General features: G+C 33.9%; 1 protein-coding gene and 1 long non-coding RNA gene across 2 annotated transcripts in view; one reads left to right on the top strand and one right to left on the bottom strand.

Annotated features, from left to right (window-relative positions):
• LOC144246699 (uncharacterized) overlaps positions 1-18841 on the bottom strand; it is an 88205-nt gene that overhangs the window by 26028 nt on the left and 43336 nt on the right. The window lies entirely within an intron of this gene.
• LOC110469653 (sodium channel protein type 2 subunit alpha-like) overlaps positions 1-18841 on the top strand; it is a 69348-nt gene that overhangs the window by 33500 nt on the left and 17007 nt on the right. The window contains exons 9-18 of the mRNA XM_077785026.1: positions 846-909; positions 2021-2162; positions 3008-3214; positions 4025-4315; positions 4949-5329; positions 6758-6890; positions 7387-7625; positions 9396-9569; positions 10363-10719; positions 12554-13003. Of these exons, the coding sequence (XP_077641152.1) occupies positions 846-909; positions 2021-2162; positions 3008-3214; positions 4025-4315; positions 4949-5329; positions 6758-6890; positions 7387-7625; positions 9396-9569; positions 10363-10719; positions 12554-13003 (2438 nt within the window). The remainder of the gene's footprint in view (positions 1-845; positions 910-2020; positions 2163-3007; positions 3215-4024; positions 4316-4948; positions 5330-6757; positions 6891-7386; positions 7626-9395; positions 9570-10362; positions 10720-12553; positions 13004-18841) is intronic.

The following is an 18841-nucleotide window of genomic DNA, read 5'->3' as shown; positions in this document are numbered from 1 at the left end:
GAATTTTATGTGTCTCCTGTTTCTCCAGTTTGCTTAGATCCCTCTGAGTGGGGTCTACCCTCTATAAACTTTCCTAATTCATTATCATCTTTGGAACTATATTGTTTTCTTATTTTTTATTTTAAGGACAGCACAATTGTTATTCATTAATAACATATATTTCTCTTTTTCTGAAGGCTACCACCTTATAATTAGAAGAAAAATTCTGCAAAGTTTATAGTTCAGCAGTTGTTAGAACATTGTAATTGGAGCACCTGCTTTATTTTAGATGCTGCCTTTATATTTTCCCAGGATTTGCTAGTTGTTACTCTGACTGTAAAACTGCCAGAAAGCCATTATAAATGTTCCATTTTAAAGAAGGCAGGCTTTGTCTGATAACAGTCTACTTACTGAATAAGAGGAGATTTAAGTTTTGTATTTTACATCTCTTACCTGTCTTGGAAGGGTATTCAGTGGGCAGGGACTCAAGAAAAGAATATGCAATTTATGTTCTAAACATTGTTCTAGGATTTTATTTTTGTAATCTTTTTTTTGTTGTTGTTGCCCAGAGAAGCTATGGGTGTTCCATCTCTGGAAGTGTTCAAGGCCAGTTTGCACGGGACCCCAATCTGTTAAGTGGCATTTCTGCCCATGGCAGGTGTTTTGGAAACAGATCTTTGTAGTCACTTTCAACCCAAGCAATTCTATGATTCTGCCAGTTTTTGAACCTATTATTGGGAAAACATTATTGGGAGATTATGAACATGCAAACCTGATGACTTGAACATAGATTCATCCTCACAAAAGAAACAAACAAAAAAACTCTTTTCATTTGTAAATATGTTACTTCTTTGTGTTTTCTTTAGGTCATTTCTATCGCCCAGAAGGAGCAAAAGATTTTCTGCTTTGTGGCAATAGCTCAGATGCAGGGTAAGGTACACTGAAAATTACATATCATGTGTCTGAACATGTAAAAAATATCAATCTAAACTTTAAAAAGATAATTTAGTTACCTAATGTCAGTTAATAAAAATATGGTCTTGGTTTCTAGTAGGTAGGCACTTGAATGAGTAACAATGTTAAATGGCAAAATACTTTGCTGGAAATTTGTTTTAAAAGTTCATATGTAACTACAAAATTCCTCTTAGCAGGTAGACCTTGTGTTATCAATGACTTAAGAACATTGTTTGCCATGGGTTTCCTGCCATTTCTTAACTGTAAAATAGTAATCATATAATTCTATATGCTTATGAATTATCAGTCCATCCTTGGTTTTGATTGGTAATAGCTTTAAATAACACATAGTCAAACTATTTTTGTAAACATTTAACTTATATATGTAACTCTGAGATAATATAACATGTATAAATGCACATTGAACAGGCACACCTACATGAAAAGAAATCTTCAGTGTGTTTCTGTAGAGATTTTGGGGACAAGAGCCTCTTCTGTCCTAATTGAAACAGTGTGCTTACATTTGATATCAAGATTGCATCACCTACTCTCAAAACCAATATGAAAAATTTCATGAGATAGAAGTATTCCTATGCTGGCTATTTGCTCTTTACAAATTGGTAGAATTTGCTAATTAGGCTCACAGATGTGAAGAAGCCACTAAATCTGGTATGCCAACCACAGACAGACAAAGTTCAGCATAAAATATGTGTGCTGGCTGTCTTTTTCCTGCATGGAAGTATTCACCCATTGAAATCTCTGTGTAAAGTACACATATTATTTTCATTGAAGAGATATTTGCAGAGGTAATATCAAACTGTTGATAATAAACTTTATTTTGTTTAAAACTGTGAAAGGCTATAGAAGGAAATATTGCCCTCACTTGTTGGTTCTCTCTGGATTCTTTAAAGAACAGACTTTTAATTTCCCCACTAATCTTTGCATTGTTTTAAGCCATAAATAGAAGCACCCTTCACAGATGATGTGGATATAAGAAGCTCAAGAAACAATAATTTTAAAAAAAGTTTTATATGAAATTTGTGTATGGATTGTTTTGCCTCTTTTAATTTTTTCCCCCCTCTTATAGGAAATGCCCAGAAGAGTTTATCTGTGTGAAAGCTGGTAAAAACCCCAACTATGGATATACTAGCTTTGACACATTCAGTTGGGCTTTCTTGTCACTGTTTCGACTGATGACACAGGACTATTGGGAAAATCTTTATCAGCTGGTGAGTATATTTTAAAAATTCTGGTTTATGTATTAATGGCCCCAAATCAATCATGGAAAGGCCATTCTTATTTATATAAAATACCATTGCTATTGTTAGCCATTAAAATTTACCAAAGGAAGCAAATTCAGTTGCAAAACTAAGCAGACATGGACACTTGATACAGAATCTCATTATTTCTGAAGAGACACATGAGGGGTTTTTTGGTCCTTAATTTAATTTTTACAGTGTATGTTTTGTGCTTCATTATATTTTCTAAAATGTCAATATTGAGTTTAAATTAAAGTAAATTAAATTAAAATTAAAGTAAAAAGACTTCATGACAACAAAATCTGAACCTTAATTTCAGTACCCTTAATCCTGTTTTTTATGACCTAGAATAAATGACTTGATACAAATTAACTTTCTTACAGTAGCTTTTCATTATATGGTGTGTGCAAATGTATTAATTATAATAAATCCTGTCTTCTAATTATCTTATCAATTGTGCTATTTTTAATTCATTTATTTATTTCAAAGGGAAAACATGCTAATACATGGTAAGCATTCTAAGATCCCAACCTGTGATATGTGACTTACATTAAGAACTCTGATCCCACATACTTAGCAAGATTATTAGGCATTGAAATAGGTTTATCGCAAAGCGGCGTGATCCTTAGGCATGTTTTTCACATACAAGAATGCTCCCTTTATTTTGATTATTTTGTAATTCAGAAAACTTGTGTGATTTTACTACAGAAGGAAAACCTACTAAGTTTTGCACTTTTCCAAGTCATTAATGCTTATGAACTGCAGGACTTATGCATTTCTTCACCAGCTGATTGATTTCTCTTCTCCTCCTATAGACACTACGAGCTGTTGGCAAATCATACATGATATTTTTTGTTGTGGTGATTTTTCTGGGTTCCTTCTATTTGATTAACTTGATTTTGGCTGTGGTTGCCATGGCCTATGAAGAACAAAATCAAGCAACAATTGTTGAAGCAGAGCAGAGGGAGGCAGACTTTAAACTGAAGCTTGAACAACTGCGGAAGCAGCAAGAAGAAGCTCAGGTATATTCTAACAAGAATCTGGGCCTTAGTGTCTTCCTTTGCATGCTGTTTGTGAAAACAAAACCGGTAATTAAATTTACATATTAAAAAAAACGCCATTCCATTCTTTAACATACCTTCCAAATACTGTAGACTGCTTTTCCTATGCCTCTTTTTTGCTTTTAAAATATATAATGCTTTTTAAATATATCATATCTAAATTGTTAATGAATTTCTGAACTGAGAACAAAGAGTAGTATCCAAATCACAATAATAGTTTTAAATTAATCTCTATTTTCTTGGGGTAGTAGCTAGTAAACTGGCATGATGACTTTCCAAATTCTTACCTTAGAAATAATTTCAATACTTTTCAACCCTTGATTAGAGTGTAAAATATTTTCATCTGTAAATTTCTGATTCATTTTTGCTACTTGTGCTGCTACTAGCAAATGAAAGACTGGAAGCAGCTTGAGGAAGCTATTGAGGATAAAAATTAGGATTAGTTTACTAAATTAATACAGACTGAAGCGTGAGTCTGTTTAGCTCTTTTGTTTGCTGTTGCATTCACTCTAGTTAATAAATTTAATAATTTTCAAATGTTTTCTAATGAACTTTGTGGCTGTAGACGATGTGGGCTGACCCCATGACAAGGATGCTAAGTCCTCCATTAGAATTCCATTCATACTACAGAATTTCATTTCTAGCTTTGCACAAATCCAACTACACTGTTTATTAGAAGTAATTTGGTACAAATCTTAGGAACAGGGGCTATATCCTTCTTTTAAAATAGTGTAATTTATAAAGCATCTTGTTAAATAATTGCTGTGGCAGGCAATAGCAGCAGCTGCAGTAGAGATGACTGAGTACAGCTGTGAAAGTGGGAATGCTGCACCCTCAGATAGTTCTTCAGACGCATCCAAGCTTAGCTCAAAAAGTGCCAAAGAAAGGAGAAATAGAAGAAAGAAAAGAAGGCAGAGAGAGCTCTCTGGAGAAGAGGATGACATGAAGGATGAAAAGCTTCCAAAATCTGAATCAGATGGCAGTATCAAAGGGAAAGGTTTCCGTTTTTCTTTTGATGGGAACAAACTAACTTATGGGAAGCCATTTACATCACCCCACCAGGTGAGTAATGCAACTGTGTGATTGATTTGTGTGATTACTGTTATATGCAACAAACTTCACTGCAACATTGCAATAAGGCAACAAAGGAAAACTAATGTAGCATTCTCTTAAATACCAACTTACTATTAGTATTATTTTCTAAAATGTGCCTTAAAAAAAGTCTCTCATTTTATAATTTAGCACCTTAACATATACAGCAGCATTGCATTTTCCTAGTTAATCTGAAATAGAAATGCCTTCTTAATTCATAAAAGGAAATTTAAGTATAATGTATGAATTTAGAAGACTAAAGGTATTGATACATTTTAACATAATGCATGTTCAATGTGGATCATTGGAGTTTATGGAAAACTTGTTTTTTCTTTTTAAAGCAGAGATTGAAACTACTAAACTACTATGGCCTTATACAGGTTATTTTTTTTTTCTCTCCAGTTATTGTTTTAGGCACATTGTAAATTTACCCACTCAGTTGACTTTCATCTGTAATGTATTTTGAGATCAGCCTGAGGCAGTGTATTAAAGATAACACTGAAAAATTCCTGGGGAATATAAATTTTTTTTTTTCTTATACGTAGACATGCATTTTGTATACTTATAATCTTCAGATCATCATTTTTTATGTTTCCTTTGCAGTCTTTGCTGAGTGTTCATGGCTCCCTGTTTTCTCCCAGGCCTAGTAGCAGAACAAGTCTTTTCAGTTCTAGAGACGACGGAAGAGAGAGGGGATCAGAATATGACTTTGCTGACGATGAGCACAGCATGTTTGAGGACACTCTGAGCAGAAGAGGGTCTCTGTTTCTGCCGCGCGGGCACGGGGAGCGGCGCAGCAGTAACATCAGCCAGGCCAGTCGGTCATCCAGAAGGCTGGCAGTGTTTCCAGTGAATGGGAAGATGCACAGCACCGTGGATTGCAATGGGGTGGTTTCCCTGGTGGAGGGACCACCAGGTCTGTTGTCTCCTACTGGACAACTTCTGCCAGAGGTGATAATAGATAAACCAACGACTGATGGCAGTGTAAGAGTTATGAATTACTCCAGGTTTCATGGCCTTTATTGCATGGATAATATTTCAGTGAAATTACTGCTTTGAAAATGGATGGGAAGTTATGGATGCTTTTGCAGATCTTACTGTAATTAAATGGGTTTGAAGTGATTCAGTCAAAAGTGAGAGGCTGAAGCATGAAAGAGCACAAAGCAGTAGGTTTTTACATACCTGGAAAGAAAAGATATGCATACATATGCGTAATGAATCAGATTAGTAATGTTCCATTGCTAAATCTGTTTTAGAGCGCAAAATAGCTTCCTGTACATTATTAGATTATTTCAATTCTTTTTTTCCTTTATGGTTTTAGCCTCCTTTTAAGTGTATTTTATGATTCTCTGTGAGTAATATGCATTTGTTCATACATTTGGTATTGTGCAAATATAGCATATTCTTAAAGATAATGTTGACATTTTAGAAGTCCTGAAAGCATTTTTTCCTCCTGGGTTTCAAAGACTGAGTTGCTTACTGCCTAGGATCATGGTATAATTAAAAAAAAAAACCAAAAAACTCCAAATCAACAAAACATTTTAATTCTGCTTGATTTTTCCTTTTCCCTAAGTCTCCTTTGGGAATGGAGTAGAGACATCTGCACATTTTTTCCTAAAAATGTTATTTTACTGAAACAGAAATTTCTGTATGGTCACGGCATCTGAAAGTACATCAGCCAGCCTCCTTGCAGTTATCAGCCAGATGCCTCGCAGTTATAATCTTCTTGCAGCTTATTATATGTTTATTTTCATGCATTTATTTAATGGACTGAAATAAAGTCTACTCATTCAAAAATTTTAATGACTGAGATGTGATTAATACTGTAGTTATAACACATCTTTAATTTTTTAAAATAAAATAATGTAAAACAAGTATTTATTTTTGGGATCAGTTAAGTCAGACCTATGCTGTTTCTTCAGCTGAAATTCTTAAAATAAATCAGAGTTGATAATGCTTCAATTTAGAAAATGTAATTTAAAGAAGTTTTGAATGGGTATAGAGATCAAAACTGGTCTTTAAAACTTTATTTCATGGAATAGTTGTTGCTGCAGAATCTTCCTAGCATTAAACACTTGTTAGAAGTATCTTGTGAATGAACTAGTTTAGAATGGAAATATTGGTAGAGAAAGTGTGGAACTCGGAATCGTTTTTACACAAGTTCTGCATCTTGCTTTGTTTTCTTGGCTGTAGCCCCTCCATAATTTATTGATGTCTAAAGTGTAGTAATGTTATTTGAGTATAATGCAGTAGAGGTATGGGAGCTAAGTATCCAAATGTTTTTCTTAATGTTTTAAAAGTATTAATTATATTAGGAATTATATAATAAAAATTGTAATTTAAAAAACACCACAGTATTTCTAAAGTTGAATTTAATTTACACACCTTATTTTTTCTTTTATTTTTTTATAGAGCACTACCACAGAAATAGAAATAAAAAACAGACGTGCAAGTTCATACCAAATACCAATGGAGTTGCTGGAGGATCCTGATTTAAGGGAAAGGGCCATGAGTCTAGCAGATGTTATCACAAATAGAATGGAAGGTGTGTTGTAACTGTAGACACTTGAACTTTCCTGACATAGTCTTAAACTTGCTTGAAGGTATTATATCACAATACAAATGTAGAAGAACCATTTTGTATATAGCTCTAAATATGTAGCCATTGCAAATTCATAGACTGAATAACAGGAAGAAATTGCATGTACATAGTGAAAAAAGAAAGGAAGGAATTGATAAACAGGCTGATGTAAAAAGTTCATTGTCATTAAAATGGGTAATATATATGTGTTTTATGCTAGTTATTCATGCTTGTTATTAAAACTAGACAAGTTTTTAAATTATTTGCTCAGAACATTTGAGTTTTTTCTTTTAGTCTTCTAAAACCTTTTGCATCAGAAACAATAAAGTTCCTGGAAATCTGAGGATATTCTTCCAAGTGTCCTTAGTGGTTTGAGGTGTAAAGATTAAAACCTGAAAAATAAAAAATTACCTTCACATTCTCCAGAACTTGTTCACTATAAATTTCTCTTTTTCTCCAGAACTTGAAGGATCCAGACAAAAATGTCCCCCTTGCTGGGATAAGTTTGCCCACACTTTCTTAATTTGGGACTGTTGTGAGCCCTGGTTAAAAGTCAAGAGTGTAGTTGAATTTATTGTAATGGATCCATTTGTTGATCTGGCTGTCACTGTTTGCATAGTTTTAAACACACTATTTATGGCCATGGAACATTATCCAATGACTGGACATTTTGACGCTGTACTTTCAGTAGGAAATCTGGTAAGTTCCTTCAATATATATAATTTTATGTAGTTGGAACCTGGTTTCTCTTTGGCATAGAATTGCTTTTATAATTTTGGCATCCCATAAAATAATGTTAAAGGCTTAATTGTACTAAAAATAGTCTAAAAATACTGTTTGAGATATGTTGTATATAAGAGTATTTGAGAGATGTTGTATCTTGAAGTTTGACTTCTGCATTACAACATCAATGGAGTTTCCAACAGGTAGAGTTTGAATTACATAAAACTGAAAGAAATCTGACATGCTTTTGTTTAGTATTGCAAAAATAAGTAGGAGTCAAATATCCTTTTTAGTGTAAGTATCATTGATAACACAAAAAGTGTGGAATGCTATATTGGATTATTATTTTTCACTGCTATTTCTGTGAGTTGAATTTCTATTTCCGAGAAGACCATTTATTTGATTGGACTGTAACAATTTGGAAGGCAAAGAATGTGTGACTTATTCTAAGAGTATCTGTTGATACAGTCGGGTTTTGTTCCATGGTGGACACAGGCTGTGGGTCGGGTTTGGTGACATAGCTTTACTTGGTTTATAGCAGCAGTAATACAGATATGCTATACTTCTTAATCTATGCTTATTCTAAGTCCTTATTCTGGTGATTATGATCTAGAAAAATAATAAAACAATTTGGTTATTAGAATACGTGACATTCTAATACACTTTGGTAACATACTCAGACTTAAAGAGTTAAAGTATCAGCATTTACATTGTATACTGATATTTTTATCCAATCACTGTTTTCACCTTAACCTGGAATTAGAGACCATTATCTATAGAAAGTAAATATCTCATGTTGCTGTTTGAAATATATGCAGGATGTCTTTGAGGAAAAAGATAGGGAAGACAGATGAGGATCAATAGCTGTTTCAGAGAGCTGTCTTGGGGTCATGTCTGTATGTTTTACCCAGGAAACTCCCATTCCTACCTTTCCTATGTAATGGAGTAGCTTAGTATGTGTGAGTGTTCCTTAATGCCAAGAATTTGTGTGTGCTCCCAGTCAGCCAGTATGACACTGATATGGTTTCAGCAGTTGCTTTCTTCCAATTTGGACTCTAGCTCTACATTTTAGAGACTAAAATGCTCTTGAATTTTTTTGAATTTTTTTCATCTTTCTCATGAAAGATAGTAATTTATGCAGTTTTGTAGATGCTGGTGATTATACATCTACAGTAAATACAGTGAACTTATTTCAGAGGTGGTGTTTGCCCGCTGCTTCTGAAGATATCAGAGGTATTCAGGGTCAGGAAGGAGTTTTGCTTAGGCAAACCTTGGCACCTTTTTTTTGGCCGTCAGAGAAGATAAACTTAATTGTGAGTGCTTATATAGACTTCATTAATGGTACATCACTCCAGTTTATGACCAATTCATGTTTTCCCACACGCCTCTGTTAAAGCTTCCATTCTGACAAGAGCGAGTGTATTATCTTGCTGGGGGAAGTTCCTTTAATTAGATTTAATTAGATGGATGGCTGATAGAAGGAGCAAATGGGAGGCCTGTTAGGGAGTAACTTATTTTTCAGTAGACACTAAATGTATCTTAGCTTTCACTGATGTTACATATTTATGCTACAGCTCATTTTGATGTTGCTACTTACCTTCTCTGTGGGGTTCAGCTTGTAATAATTTTTGCTTTGTGGCGTCCTTCTGTAAGAGGGATGTTACTTCTTACTTCAGTTGTTCCTTCTCCGCGGGTTCAGCTTCTTCATATTCATTCATAAAATAACAGTAACATTTTTTTCTTCAGGTTTTTACTGGAATTTTTGCAGCAGAAATGGTTCTCAAGATAATTGCCATGCATCCTTTTTATTATTTCCAAGTTGGTTGGAATATTTTTGATAGTTTTATAGTTACTCTTAGTTTGGCGGAGCTTTTTTTGTCAAACGTGGAAGGATTGTCCGTTCTCCGATCATTCAGATTGGTAAATAATACATCTGCATTAATTAATGAATTATGTTTGTACTTCAACTCTATTCTTATAAATAAGACACCTTTTCGTATACTTTTTAGTAAGTGACACAGGATATATTTGCAGGCATGTCATTTTACTGTTCAGAAGCAAATATTCTTTCAAGGGAAAGAGCTGTAATTTTATTGTAATTGTTTAAACATGAATGAGTAAAGTTCAGTGAAATGTACAGTTTGTTTAGTGTATATTGAGAAGTAGAAAACTTTGTAGTCTTGTTGACTTTCATATCTGGAAATGGAAAGAAGACTAGAGGTGTTCTTTTAAAATGTAGGATATAAAATTCATGGGTTTAATTAATTTCAAGAAGATTGATTTTCCCTTAGCAAATAAAAAAAAAAAATTCTTTATTGTATTAGAAAACTATATATATTTTAATCTGTTTCTACATGGAATGTGTAAGGTGTATGTGTCCAGAATCCACTTTCTGAACAAATACAACCAGTATGCTTTTCTTTCATGTGAAAAAGAATAGATATGCTAAAAACAAAAACAAAAAACCCCAAAAAACCCCACACACCAAAAAAAAAAAAAACCCACAGGAAAAAAAAAAAAACCAGCAAAGTCTAAAATTTATTACGTTTTAAAAGTGTGGGTTTCATTAAATGCTGTGGAAGTTATGATTGTTAGAATCATGTTGAAGTTTCTTCTTTTTGCTATTGGTGAGAGTCACTAGCTTGTAATGGGCTGTCTTCTCTATGGCATTTTTGTAACTACTGCAAATAATGTCTGTATTTTTTTCTTCCAGTTGCGAGTTTTCAAATTGGCAAAATCCTGGCCAACTCTAAATATGCTAATTAAGATTATTGGCAACTCAGTGGGAGCTCTGGGGAATCTGACCCTGGTGCTGGCCATCATTGTGTTCATTTTTGCTGTGGTTGGGATGCAGCTCTTTGGGAAGAGCTACAAGGAATGTGTCTGCAAGATCTCCAGTGACTGTGAACTTCCACGCTGGCACATGCATGACTTTTTCCACTCTTTCCTGATTGTATTCCGAGTGCTGTGTGGAGAATGGATAGAAACCATGTGGGACTGCATGGAGGTTGCAGGCCAAACCATGTGCCTTATTGTTTTCATGATGGTCATGGTGATTGGAAACTTAGTGGTATGTAGCCAAAGTAATTTTACAGTTAATTTAGAATATGAAAGGTAAGAGAACCAGTAATTAATTATAAAAGTATTATTAAATATGATTTTTATTATTTGGATTTGTTATGAGTATGGGTTTTGAAATGGAGTATTCTGTTTGTTAGATTTTTGATCTTATCTAGAGTCCTTGGCTTGGAGGATGACCCCCTCAGGGGTCCAGAGTGCAGTTCAGAGGATGTGGATGAGAGCATGCAGCTCCGGCTGCTCGGGGTGTTGTGGGCTACTCCTGCTTACCTAGAGAGGGAGAGAAGAGCAAGGGCACCCTGTGTTGGACTTCAGAATGGAAGTTTGCTATTTGCAGAAGGGGATATAGCAGGGCCTTTTCTCCCTAACTGCTTTAGTCATTGCTTCCAACACACTTAGGCAGGTTATTGGGTCTTTTAAAAAATATTTTTTCTGATCTCTTCTGTCTAAATGACTGCTACTGCATTCTTAAGACTCTGAAATGTATGCCATTTTGAGATCTGCATGCTGCACCACCAGCATTTTACCCAAATGAAGTAAAGAAACTTGAATTAGAAGGAAGTTGGTATGCAGAAAAAAACCCCAGCTTCAATTACTTCAGGTTTTCTTTTACTTCTTCACTTTTTTTGCTTGGTATTTCATAAGTGCTTTCTGCAGATACTTCTAACATGGCTTGTATTATATCTGCTTTTTTCTTTTTCAGATGAAAGCATCAAATTTGCACTAGTTTGTATAAATTTATCTTTTAAAATATTTTATTTTTTAGCTTGCCAGTATTTAAGACATTAATTGCTCTGCCTATTGGTCTGATTTTCTCATTCTCTCTGTTGTTTTCAGAGCAGAAGAGATTTAAATTTTAAATTTTAAATTAATTTTCAGTAGCAGAAGAGATTTTAAATTAGTCATCCTGTAAGTATTCCTTAAGAAAAAAATTCTGAGAGGAATAAGGTAAGTATCTTTAAACCAAGCCAACCCTGCATCTATTTGCACAGCCACTTGCTTCAGGATTTTCTACAAATCTATTGTCCTATAATGAAGAGAACTGTGAAGTTGTTTGATTAAACTCCATAAGTAGTTTTCTAAACCAGAAGATTGAAGTTTGTAGAATGAAGTACCCACTTATGTGAATATTTCCACAGTGTTTACTATATTCTGTTTTATTCCATAGCTCTAGGAGAACTTCTGCATGAGCAGAGCTCCATGCTGGACATTCAGGACTGTTTTGTGCATTTGTCTTCTTGTGTTCCCAAAACATTTTTTAATCTTATCTTCCAAGCTGATGGAAGAGCTGATTTGAGGATTTTAAAAGCTGGTACTCTGCTACTTTGGCATTTGAGTTCCTGGTAACCTCTGGGCTTTTGTAACTGATGCATGTTCTATGTTTTGTCATGCTGTGGGAAAAGGGTGACTTGGGGATTAAAAGACAGGGTACATTCTTCATTTTTTAAGTCACATACAGAAGAATTGTTTGTGTGAGTTTGGACTAACACATAGAAAATCTGTTTTTTGCACAGATTAGAGTACTGCAATTTGCCAGAAAGGTAAACATGTTGAATCTTTGGTACAGACAGTACCAAAGAATCATTAATTTCTGACTTTCTACAAATATAAGCAATGTAAAGCCACAAATCCCCTCTGTTGAGGTATAGGGAAGGTGTTGTACTTAAATTGTATTTGCATTTTATTTACTGTGTACTTTCAGAATCGTTACTGTAGATGAAAACACAAAGCCTGTTTTCATAATGAGTTCATAAGAAGCATGTGAATGAAAAATGGAAAAAAATCAGCTGTTGTCTTTGCCTTTTTTTTTTTTTTTTTTTAATTAGGTACTGAATCTTTTTCTGGCCTTGCTGCTGAGTTCATTTAGTTCAGACAACCTTGCTGCTACAGATGATGATAATGAAATGAACAATTTGCAGATTGCTGTTGCAAGAATTCAGAAAGGAATAGATTATGTGAAGAAAAAAGCAGGTGAATGTGTCCGAAGGTCTTGTTTGGGAAAACAAGCTGCTGTAAACCAAGGAACAGCAACAGATCAGTTGAATGATGAGAGAAAGCATATTTCAAACTGTACCATCACTGAACGAAGGATAGATACAAATTGTAGCAAAAATGAAAATGGAATGGCTACTGTTATAGGTGGCAGTGATTATACATCATTCATAAACAACCCAAACCTTACTGTTACAGTACCAATAGCTGTTGGAGAGTCAGATTTTGAACGTCTGAATACAGAAGAGTTTAGCAGTGACTCAGATTTGGATGAAAGCAAGGAGGTAAAATTCTAAAATTTTATATTTTAGATGAACAAATTATACTAACTTTATTGTTTCAAGTGTAATTCTTCCTGCTTAGAAATGCAAAGCAGTTGTAACTCAAGATTCTTGGACTGTACAGAGAGTGAATAATCTGAAGTGGGAAAGTGGAGTTCAAGAGAGTAGGAAATCCTGGAAGAACTGTATACATTTATGTGAATCCATTTATAAAGACATTTGTAAAGCAAACTACCAAAGTGTTAGTTGAATAGAGAACTTAGTATATATGTACAGAATAAAAAGTGTCAAAAGACTTGGTTTTTTTCTTGTAATTGCAATGTTTCTATGAGCTAAATTTAAGTAAACTGCTATTTAAAAATATTAGGGAAGATATTAATAAAGAATATTAATAAGCTTAAAAGAAAATCAGCATTTCTTTTACTGGATAAACTTAACAGAAGTGCTGACTCAGGATAATGAGAGCAGTAGCAATAGTTTTCATATTCCGAAATCAAAATAATGGGGAAAGCCAAGGGAGCAATGTTTGTATTATAATGTGAATGTATCAACTAAAACCTCAGTAAAAAAACAGAATTACTGATGAAAAAAAATTAATTTCTTATTTTTTGGGGGAGTTTTAAACCAGTAATTTCTAAGACAACCGCCTCATTTTAAACTGGGTCATCTTTAGGACAGTATTAATTTGTTAGCAACTTCAGTCTGAGGGGAAAAGCAAAGTCTTGGATTTCAGCAGGATTTTGAAAGACACTAAAAATTCAGATTGAAATCTGTGGCTCGAGCAGACTGTGTCTGGTATCACCACCTCTGGCACCTGAAGACAAAAGGACATAAGTAGAATATCATCGCTTGTGCAGACAGCTGTACTCCAGTCTGGATTGCTTTGTCTGTATTGTTTTGGTTTTTTGGTGGTTTTTTTGGTTTTCTTTTTTTGTCCGTGTGTGGATGGTTTTTGGGCATTCAGTTGATGAGTCCGGGAGATTTTTGAGTGGTTATGGGCTTGTTAGGTTTTCAGGTGTTTTGTTTTGAACTGGCAGTTAATTTGCCAGTATTACTTCTGAAATTTAGAAAATAAGTTCATTCCTGGGAAGTGCAGTGAAATTAAATTTAGAAAGGTGTAACTAAATACTCTTCAGGTGTTTCTTTTACTGCAGAGTACAGTGTTCAGTAATATTACACTAATTTTTGTTATTTCAGTAGCTTGTTTCTTGATCCTTGATTTGTTCCATCTACATTTTGGAGATTGTGTTACTGCAGATGTTACATTGACCAGTCAATTGAAAAGACTGTAGATTACTAAGAGGCTTCCTTAAAGCAAAGCAGACAGTATTATTAACCCATTTAAAATAGAAACTGCTCTATGTAATGAAGCTATAATGTTTGCTGAATAGATACGACAACTTTTACATATTATTTATCTGGCTGAAGGATACTGTATTTCTTAGTTTTTTAATAAAACTTGGATTTTGTGGAAGGAATATTTAATGAATCCAGATTATTTAACTTTACCACTTGCTTGTAAATTAACCTTCAGCTGAAGACACATATATCTTCAATATTTTATATTTCAGAATTCATTGACAAAATCTCTGCCTTCTTACCTCTGATATTCAATATGATACATAAGCACTAGCCATTTATAAGGTATTGTTACCTAGTATCAGTTTTGACTTGCTCACATTTGCAAAACTGGCTGAGAACTGGCAACAACAGGAGATACATAAACTAATAAAACCCCCCTTATTTCGTGTACACTCCTTCAGAGTCAGTAGGGAAATTGTCTTTCATCTTGTAGATTAGTTCAGCTCTTTCTTTCTGACTTCCCCTTTACATGGAGCAGTTTGTGTTGGAGTTGTTACATAGCTACATTATTTCATGAATCCTTGAGAAGCCATTGCTAAGAAGTGAAATCAGATTTATACCAGAAGACAAATTGAGGAACCTACAGGTTTATTGCTAAGCATGAGGTTTTGCTTTTCATTGTTATGTCTGCTACAATCCATAATGAACCTTGAACTGTTGGAAATTTTTTTAAAATTATTCAGTTAAATATTTAAAGATGCTGGGAAAAATTTCTTATGCAGAAGTTTCCGTTTTTAACATGGTATGATTTACTTTTTGTTTTGCCTGCAGCTCTTTTCTGAAAGAAAGGACCTAGATGTATCCTAATTAGCATCTAGTGAAGACCAGGAATAACCTTGAAAATGAAATGCAAGGAGAAATATATTTCTGTTGTTTTAAATGTCTAGTTAATACCACTTAAAGGATACCTAAAGCTGAAATAGTGTGGGCGCATCTGTGTTTCTGTGTTTCTTTTTTATTTGGGCCTTTTTTTTTTTTTTTTTTTAAATTCTGGAGGAGGATTTTAGGGTGATGGGAGTTTTGGTGGTGGATTGGTTTTTTGTTTGTGGGGTGTTATTTATGTTCAGGTCCAAGTCCAGCATATTTCTATGAGCTTCAGATGTTCTGCTAATCTTACCTCTTCCATTATATATTTGGATATGCCTAAAGCTCTAATCCGCACCTAAAAATGTTATGTTCTGCAAATGTGTGGTGTATCTTGGAAACAAATATTTTAAATAAGTAGGAATCCACACTTCTGTTTCCAGTACTCAAGCAATTTAAAGGTACCATATTTTAATTTCACTGCGTACCATTCTCTCACAGGAGTAAAATCAAGCTGGATCAGTCAAGACTGGTGCTTTTAAACCAGGCAGAGCAACGTGTCAGCATGTTTACACAGGTTACCTAAACAAATCATACATATTTGATCACTTCTGAGATTGATTGGCCTGCATGCTACTCAGCTCCAGTATCTTTTCCCCCATATGTTGCAATAGTGGGAACATGCCCAGCGCTCTGTAAGCTGAGTCCCGTGACTCACATCACAGCATGACCAAGGGCAACACCCACTTCTCTCTTTGTAACATCCTTGGTATTTTCTGTACTATTTCTGTGGCATAACATGCATGCTTTGTAAGTTTTATTATTGTTAACTGAATGATTAAGCATCAACACTTTTCAAGATTAAAAGAGGTTAACAACCCATGATTTTATGACAATGGAAAGGTTGTCCTCACTTGATGTTTTCTGTTCATCTGTTGTACTATGTTTTTAGCTCTCATGTAATTATGAACATTTTCTGATCATGTTCATTTGACCAACACCTCTGTAATTTAACATATATACAGTTACTTGTATGCTAAAATGTTTCTATCTTTTATATAAATAGTTTTGTGTTCATTCACAACATTTTTGTAATTCACATTTCAGTTTTCTCATATAAGAGAAGCTAAAATATAGGATGAAAGATGCACTCCTAGGAACAATCAAATGTATTTTTTATACATATGCATAGTTCCTTTGACTATAGATATAATGGTTTAGTGATATTCTAGTCATGAAGTTTATATATGTCTGCAAGGTTGGAATATAGGGAATCATTTATGTAAGTTTTGTTCTTCAGCATAAATAATTGTTTTTTTGTGAACATAATCCAGTTGCTTTATTTTTATAAAGACAAACATAAAACATTAATCAAAATTTCTATGCAGGTGTCTAAATAAATCTGGATGGTTTAACACTATATAAATAAGGATGTTCAAACAAGAAAGAAATACAAAATAGGAAAACTCAGGATAAGGATCAAATGAAGGCAATTTTTGAAAAGACAAAATAGGAACTACTACACTCCCAAACCTCTAAATTCAGAAACTCTAGAACCACAAAATTTACAAAGTTTTTTTATTTAGCTTAATTGTACCAAGATACGCATTTCTTACTCCTGATGATCTCTTCTCTATAGTTTGACAGTTCTGTTCTTTACCATTGAGATAATCCTTTTGCAAATACAACTTTTTACTTGTGTGGATTTGTTGTGGAATCATTATATTCCATGTATTCTTTTGCACTGTATTATATATTGAAAGTATTTAGGTCTCTCTTCTGTGTCCAAGGGGATGGTAAACAGTTCAGAAGGAATGGAAAAATACCTTTCTGGGGAATCTTGGAAGCTATTTTCGAAAAAGCACTTTAGTAGGGAAGAGTAGAATGGTAATATCCCATCCTAGTGGTCCCAGGTATGAGGGGATGAGTATTTTTTAATGGATATTGGTTATGTGACACTGCTCCTAATCCAGGCTTCTGCTTACATGAGTGTAGACAAGCATAGAGCAGCATCCAAACCAGTAAACTCGAAGCTCCCAGTCATTTGGCTGAAAAATACACAAATCTTTTTTCATTTGGATGTCACTTTGTCTTACTTACCCTTCCCTGCATAATAAGGCAATACTTTTTTCTAATAGATATGTGTGCCCATTTTTTCTAAGTTAATCCATTTAATCCAGTGCTTAGTGTTCATACAGTGTGGCCTTCTTAGCTCTGTTTAGTAAACTGAACAGCAGCTAAGGGCTCTGGAAGTTGAAGGATGAACATTTCTATCTTTCCTGAAAGTTCTCTTCCTGGAGCGGTTCCCCAGATCAGTTAGACTTCTGCAGAGACTTCTGTTGTAAATAGCAAAGACACTAGCTTTCTGATTTTTAATTAGATTGAGAAACTCTTCTGTGCATATTGATTTTTACGATCACTTTGTTGTTGTTGTTGTTGTTGGATACCTGCATCTTAGTGAAAAGTGTGAGCCTCTCACATAAAAAGAGAACCAATATTTAATTAAATCTGTAATTCGTCAAGCAGTAGGATTATACTCGACACCATCTGTAGGAGAAAGAAGAAACCAGACTACCTGGTTTATATCAAAATAGTTCATGGAATCTCTTGTTTTATTTCTAGAGTAAAGAAAATTGCCTTTTGTAATTAAATATTTAAAAGCTCTAATCTCTGATTCTTCTACCATGAGTTATATGAAATATATAACTTCATGTTCTAAACGCATTGATTCTTTTCAGTTACTTTTGTGTTTGTGGTTGTTCATCTTTTATACTTTCATTTGATTTAATGTCATTTGCTAAGCTAACAGTTCAAATTACTTAGGGTACTTCACATTGCTTTAAATTTTTATTAATGATATGATGCAAAACTTCTTTATTCTTAAAAAGTATATATTTTAAAAATAATAATTTGACTTAATTAAATGTTTTAGTTTATTCACCACCACTGCAACATTTTGCAATATATTTGCTATGTCATGGAATGATGAAAGCAGCATCATAATGGAATTGTGGGGGGCATATTGTGCTATCCCTGGGTTCAGTAGAAGTAGTGATAGGAAATGTTGTTTGCTGTGAATATTGCTATTTTGAAATTATGTTGCTAAAAAAAAATACATGTTTACTGTAAACATTAGTAATATGGGAGTTCTATTCCAGATAATCAGTTTGTAAAGTAATAGGAAAGTAGGCAATGTAACAAAACCATTTTAAATTAAAGTTAATGCAGAATACTGGGTTACTTATTGTTATCATATTGTCTGTCTTCTTTCACAAACATAAAAAATTGTTTATTGCTAAAAACAATCTTGTCCTTTCACATTTTTCAATTGAGGTGTAAGTACAACTTGATTGGATAGTAACTTGTCTGCATTGATCTCTTAAATATCTCTTAATCATAAAATCTAACTAAATTAGTAGAAGTGGTCTTGATTTGACAAAACTGAGGTTGTTTTATAAAGTGTGCTTACATCATTCCCTACAGACATTTACTTGTGTGACTTCATTACTGATGTTATATACTTCTTGATAATAACTTTGTAAAACGTCAGAGAATGCTGTCACCAAAACTACTCTGATTTAGTTTGGTACTCATACTTAACTTAAGTGTACAGGACACCACATCTGCCCTTAAAATCTCCACATCTCTGCAATACCCAGGCAGATTGCAAAATAA

Source organism: Lonchura striata, chromosome 8, assembly GCF_046129695.1.
Source record: "Lonchura striata isolate bLonStr1 chromosome 8, bLonStr1.mat, whole genome shotgun sequence".
Classification (NCBI taxonomy): domain Eukaryota; kingdom Metazoa; phylum Chordata; class Aves; order Passeriformes; family Estrildidae; genus Lonchura; species Lonchura striata.
Note: the sequence above shows the minus strand (reverse complement) of the source record. Positions and strands in the feature narration are given on the sequence as shown.